The sequence below is a fragment of the Vanellus vanellus genome (assembly GCF_965231255.1).
Source record: "Vanellus vanellus genome assembly, chromosome: 2".
Classification (NCBI taxonomy): Eukaryota; Metazoa; Chordata; class Aves; order Charadriiformes; family Charadriidae; genus Vanellus; species Vanellus vanellus.
Window position 1 is genome coordinate 50,233,469 of NC_138906.1, and position 6,000 is coordinate 50,239,468.

The following is a 6,000-nucleotide window of genomic DNA, read 5'->3' on the forward strand; positions in this document are numbered from 1 at the left end:
AACTTACACAGTTTCATGCCTGCTCTGCCATAACATTACTTATTACACCACTTCAGCATTAACTGTCGACAGAGCCAGAATGCCACGGCAAAGTTAGGTAGTTTGTGTGAGCTATCCTTCAGAAAAATAATTTGATAAGGACACTTTTAAAAATATGAAGCAAATTAGTAAGTATATTTCTCATTTTAATAAGTACAAGCTCTGCTTCAAAAATGGAGCTTATTTCAGGGACCGGTACAGACATCAAACTTAATTACTTCAGTACTTTTTTCATGAAGACATCAACAATGACATCTGAAGGTGCCACTTAAAGACATCATGCCTAAGTTACATTTCTTAGCACAGTTTCAGCAAGCTAAATTCCATTAGATTTTCAAGAGCCGTTAAACAATGTACTTTAATCAGGCAGAGACTGTATGAAGTTGATAATTAAGAATAAATATAAGAAAGAAAAAAAATATTGAAGAAGTCCAGCCAGAAAGAAAGACAACAGGTACGAGTCCACAGGGTAGCTCCTCAGGTGTCAGAGGCAGTACTTCTCTATTCTTAAATTAATTCAGCTTTATCTCCTAGATAGGAAGAACTCTGGTTTTCTTTCTGAAGCTTTGGATCAATACAAAACTAGAACTAAATAAACAATACTGATTAGTACTGGTCTTTCTGACCGAACAAGTAGTTGTTTTTTAATTGACCACTTCTTACTGAGATACACATAATTCAACCAAAAACAGCGTCACCTTGAGTACTGTGTGCAGTTGTGGGCTCCACGATATAAGAAGGATACAAAAATATTAGAATGTGTCCAAAGGAGGGCAACAAAGATTGTGAAAGTACTAGAGGACATGACTTACAAGGAGCAGCTGAGGATACTAGTTTTGTTCAGCTTGTAAAAGAGGAGACCGAGGGGTGACTGCATTGCTGTCCACAGCTTCCTTATGAGAGGGAGTGGAGAGGGAGGTGCTGACCTCTTCTCCCTGGGATCCATTGATAGGATGTGAGGGAATGCCTTAAAGCTGCATGAAGGGAAGTTCAGATTGGGTAGTATCAGGAAAAAGTTCTTCAGTGAAAGGGTGGTCAAGCACTAGAAAAAGCTTCTCAGGGAAGTGGTCACGGCCCGCAGCCTTTCAGCGTTCAAGAAGTTTTTGGATAATTCCCTTAGGTATCTGGTTTAACTTCTAGGTTGCCCTGTGTGGAGTCAGGAGTTGGACCCAATGACCCTTGTGAGTCCCTTCCAACTCAGGATATTCTATGATTGTATGTTCTGTTTTTATGCTGGCTCCCAGTAGAAGACAAAGAAATGTCTTCAGTTTTAAAACAATTCAAATAACCTATTCTTTCACCTAAAGACAGATGACAGCACAGAGTGAATACATAACAATCTGTTTGTGTTAGCACTGCATACACCCAGACAAGAAATGGTCCAGTGAGCTGAACACAAAGCACAAGATACGGGGAAGACACTTGCTGCAGGTCTTATGGTAGCTTATTACACTGTACCACAGGAAAAAAAAAAAAAAAAAAAAAAAAACCCAAAACCACTCCAAAAACAGGAATGGCGCATTATGGAAATCTGAGGCTTTCCCATTATCATTGGAAGCTTTAAACCTCTTCCTCAAAGAACACCAAGCTTGACCTTTTCTGTCTTCTCTGATCATTTTATATATTCACCTACAGCATCCTATCATTTCCAGAGATGACACAGATTTACAAAAGGTTAGATTTCTTCCTAAACAGGAGTCACACCGCCAGCCCCAAACTTATTGTTTATTCCAACTGTAATAGCTCATCTAAATAAAAGATATTCTCCCTTCCCACAACTCTTGCCAGAAATTACTGGAGAAAGATTAACATGTAAACCCATCATTACCATAGAATCACAGAATGGCTGCAGGGAGAAGGGACCTCTTGAGATCATCTAGTCCAAATACCCTGCTCCAACAGGGTCAGCTAGAGCAAGTTGCACACAACTGTGTCCAGCTGGGTTTTGAATATCTCTAAGGTCAGAGAAGCCACAACCACTGTGAACAACCTGTTCCACTGTATGACCATCCCCAGAGTAAAAAAAGCTTTTTCTTGTGTTCAGATGGAACTTTATGTGTTTTAATTTGTACTAGTTGCCTCTTGTCCTTTCACTTACTACCACTGAGAAGAATCTGGTTCCATATTCTTTACTCCCTTGCATTACACTAAGATCACTCTGAGACTTCTCCAGACTGAACAGTTCCAGCTGTCTCAGCCTCTCCTCATATAATGGATGCCCAAATCTCTTAATCATCTCCAGAGCCCTTTGCTGGATTCAATTTATCATGTCCATGTTTTCCTTCTACAGGCGAGCCTAGAACTGGATGTAGTGCTCCAGAGTTGGCCTCACCAGTGCTGAGCAGAGGGAAAGGTGAACCTCCCTTGACAAGCTGGCAATGCTCTTCCTAATGTAGTCTAGGATGCTTTCAGCCTTTCTTGCAAAGAGGGTGCATTGCTGACTCATGGTCTGCTTATAGTCCGCGAAGGACCCCAAGGTCCCTATCTGCAGAGCTGCTTTCCAGCTAGTTAGACCCCTGTGTATACTGGAGCATGGTGCCATGTTTCTTTCTCTTTTTATGCTGCTGTCCAAATTCAGTGCATCCACATTCTGAACAGAACGTGACGTTTTAGCTAGCCCACTACAACTTCGCCATAAATAGCTTCACCATCCTAAGAGAAGCATCTACTACAAAATGGATTTTGCATAACGATAATAATTGTATTATAAGTTTTCACTTTCCTGTTCACCCTTACAGTGGGCTGCTCAATGCTTTATAGCAACTGCCTGCTATCTTCAGTTAAATGATGGATTGTATCATGTATAATGACCCAGCTGTCATTGAGAAAGCAAAAAAAAAACAAAACTACATTCAACAGCAATTATGGCAACTGATGGAAAAAAAAAAAATCCATTAATGGCTATTAAATGCAAATACCCCCTGTCCCTCCTAGGTGCACAGGGCTGAAAACTAGAAAGGTATATAAATGTGAATAATCATTCTACAATTGCCTTGTTTCTTATATTCTTCCCCTTTGCCTCTTATACTCATTCCCTGGGTCTCAATAATCGTTCACTATTGGCAAAATATCCTGGATGGTGTCCACATCTGCCATGATCCAAAACGGTCATTCTTCAGCCTCAACTACTTCCCCTTATCTACCCTGAAAGCAGAAATATCTTTCATATTTAAGCTCTCAAAATCATACATTCACTGTGTCCATGAAGTTGCAGGGCAAAAGCCACTTCCCATCCAAACACCACAGAAGCACAATTCAGAGTTACCTATGAGATGGGTCTTGATAACATAGTATGTATCACCATAACAAGGAACGAACTCCACAAGTTAATGCCATGTGGCAATATATGTGTTAGCTTAAGTATTATAAAGCAAATGTAGAAATGGTGTACCATCCAGACTAGTCTACTGGTTTTCAGTAAAGCTATTTTTAGCTCAGTACACCTATTTAAGACCCTTTATTCCAATACATATACACTGTACCAAAGGTTTCAGGGCCAGAGCTGACTCACAGCCTGACAGCATTGAAGATAAACAGACAAGCAGACATTTGCCCGCAACAGCTTCTCTTTATTGAAACGATCAGTTTCTGCTTTCTGAACCATGTCCCAGGCTATTCCACTTCCCACAAAGCAGCTGTGGATCCATTTTCATCCCATCAAAAAACAAATAACTTTTCTATCATGACAGCTAAGCTCCCAAGAACAGAGGAGAAGAAATGCTATTTAGGATACAAGCTAATGATAACCTTAATCTAAATTAAGAACAGGATGCTACAAAAGTAGAGATTAATATTTTCTTCTTCACCCCAGCCACAAAAGTGCATGACTCTCCCTGGCAGAAATCTAACAGCTCTACGAACAAGTTACCTTATCAAGTGACCCCAAAGTGACACTGGTTACCCAAGAAGTCTACCCAGACTGCAAGAAAATGAAGAGACATGAAGAAAACACTAAATATCATGAATGACTCTAGGCAACAGTGTTATTTCTAGTTACACACTCAAGACACAAGTGAGGCTGGAATATGGATCTTGAAAGGCTACTCTCCCTCCTCCTCAGCAGCCACACCCAGTAAAACGAAAGTTAATCCAAATCTCCATCATAAAAGCCAGCAGGGAAAAACAAACAAACGAAAAAAATATTTTCTTGCTCTTGTGGCGTTCAATCTCACATCAGGTCAGGGCCCTAAGCTGCTCTCCCACCCGTGAGCCCTCGCCTAGATCACTATGGGCTGGTGGCACCTACTGCAGGCAGTCACCTCCTGCACGCCCCAGACCTCTGCTCCTAGGTCCCAGCAGGACCGCGCGAAACACCGCAATTTTACAGCGGCTCGTGGGGCCGGGGCAGGTCAGGCTGCCCTGTGCAGGCAGCATCACCCTCTGCTGGATTTTCACAGGCACGGGTGGGCAGAGAGCAGTTAGTTTTCCAGGAACCAACGGGCTCTTTGTATTTTTTTCTGGCTTTCGCGTTCGTTTGTCACATACTAGAAACTCGCACATTCCTCCTCAGGCAGTCTCCCTAACGCGCCCTGCGACAAAGGCCAGCCCAGCCATTTTGAACGCCACCAGCGCCGCGAAGTAGCGGCGCGCGGGGGCGGGGCGGCGGCAACAGCGGGGCGGCGGCAACAGGTGGTGCCACAGCCCGCGCCCCTCGACACGCCAGCGCTCCGCCGCGACCACCGCGGCGGTTGCGATGACTGCTCCTCGCCCACCAGCCCCCTCCTCAAGTACCCCCTCCCCGTCCCCCTGACGGGCAGCCACACTTACCTGCGCCGGGCCGCGCCTCCGCCATGCCAACGCAAGCCCCCCGCCCTCCCTTCCCGAGGTCCAGCTTCCTGGCCGCCGCGCACGCGCAGGCGCAGGCGCACAGCTCGCGCCCACTCCCCCCGGCGGCCCGCGGCTATGCGCGCGCAGCCGCATTGGAGGTGCGAGCGCGTGCGGGAGAGCAGAGGCGGGCGGGAGGCGGGAGGGGCGGGGCCGGGGGCGGGCGGGAGCCGGGGAGCAGGGCTGCGTGGTCTGCTGGGGCCGCCGGGCGAGCGGAGCTGTCTCGCCCGGCGCCGTAATAACCGGGAAATGGGAACCTTGTCGGATACTGCAAGGAGAAAGAAAGGAAAACTAACGGCGACAAAGAAATGCTAGCGCTGGCAATAAATTGGCCATTTGTTTGGCAATCAGCTTGCCTGCTGCGGCCTTTCCCTAAAATGGGCTTACTGTACTGGCTGCATTCCAGAGCCCGCCTAACGGGGCCTAGAGCAGGAGGGTGGGTACAGACAGCTCGTCGCTCTGTCTCAGTGCGTAAAAGGGGAGCTGTCTCTAGGCACAGGGTAGAAAGTAGGGGTACGTCATCAGGCTATCTATTGCATCCTGCATGCCCTGCCCTAGGCAGGTGGCAGAGCCAGGCACTTGTCATCCCAAATAAGCGCTGAAACTTAAGCTTCTGTTGGAAAGCCCACACAAGGTTTTCCATACTTCAACTGGTGCTGCAGACGAATCTTGCCATGCTCCAACTATAAATACTCCGTAGAGCTGCACACTTTGTCATACTGCAGGTTTCAGCAGCGGTGTTTAACCATTGTATGATTCACACATCCCTGCAGAGGTTTGTGGTGCCATGGTTACAGTACATCTACAGAGTGGTTTTACATCTACGGAATGCTTTTACTGCTGCAATGTGGCTCTAGAGTCCTTGCAGAGCTGAACTTTCCATACGCTGCAGAGTAAGTTCATGGTTCCATAGCAACTGCAGCTATGAAGAATGGCACCTCAGGAGCACAGCTGCACAGTCTCTGCCTTCTGCCCTCCACACCCTCCTGGTGAAATTCTCAGATCAAAGTTCCATTTGCTGCATAGTTTTTCCCCTCCTAGTGGGCAAAGTTCATGACTCTAAAGCCCTTAAAGAACCAGTGGGCTTGTTGCAGAAATGCTAACTGTTGAAATGCGCCCCCGACTCCTACCACTGCT

The 6,000-nt window shown here is 46.0% G+C and overlaps 1 protein-coding gene across 1 annotated transcript in view; it reads right to left on the reverse strand.

Annotated features, from left to right (window-relative positions):
* Positions 1–4,831, reverse strand: part of NFX1 (nuclear transcription factor, X-box binding 1) — a gene marked incomplete at its 5' end in the record, with an annotated part of 70,333 nt that extends 65,502 nt beyond the window's left edge. The window contains one exon of the mRNA XM_082499167.1: positions 4,807–4,831. Coding sequence (XP_082355293.1) covers positions 4,807–4,831 — 25 coding nt within the window. The remainder of the gene's footprint in view (positions 1–4,806) is intronic.
* Between the last annotated feature and the right edge of the window lie 1,169 nt (positions 4,832–6,000).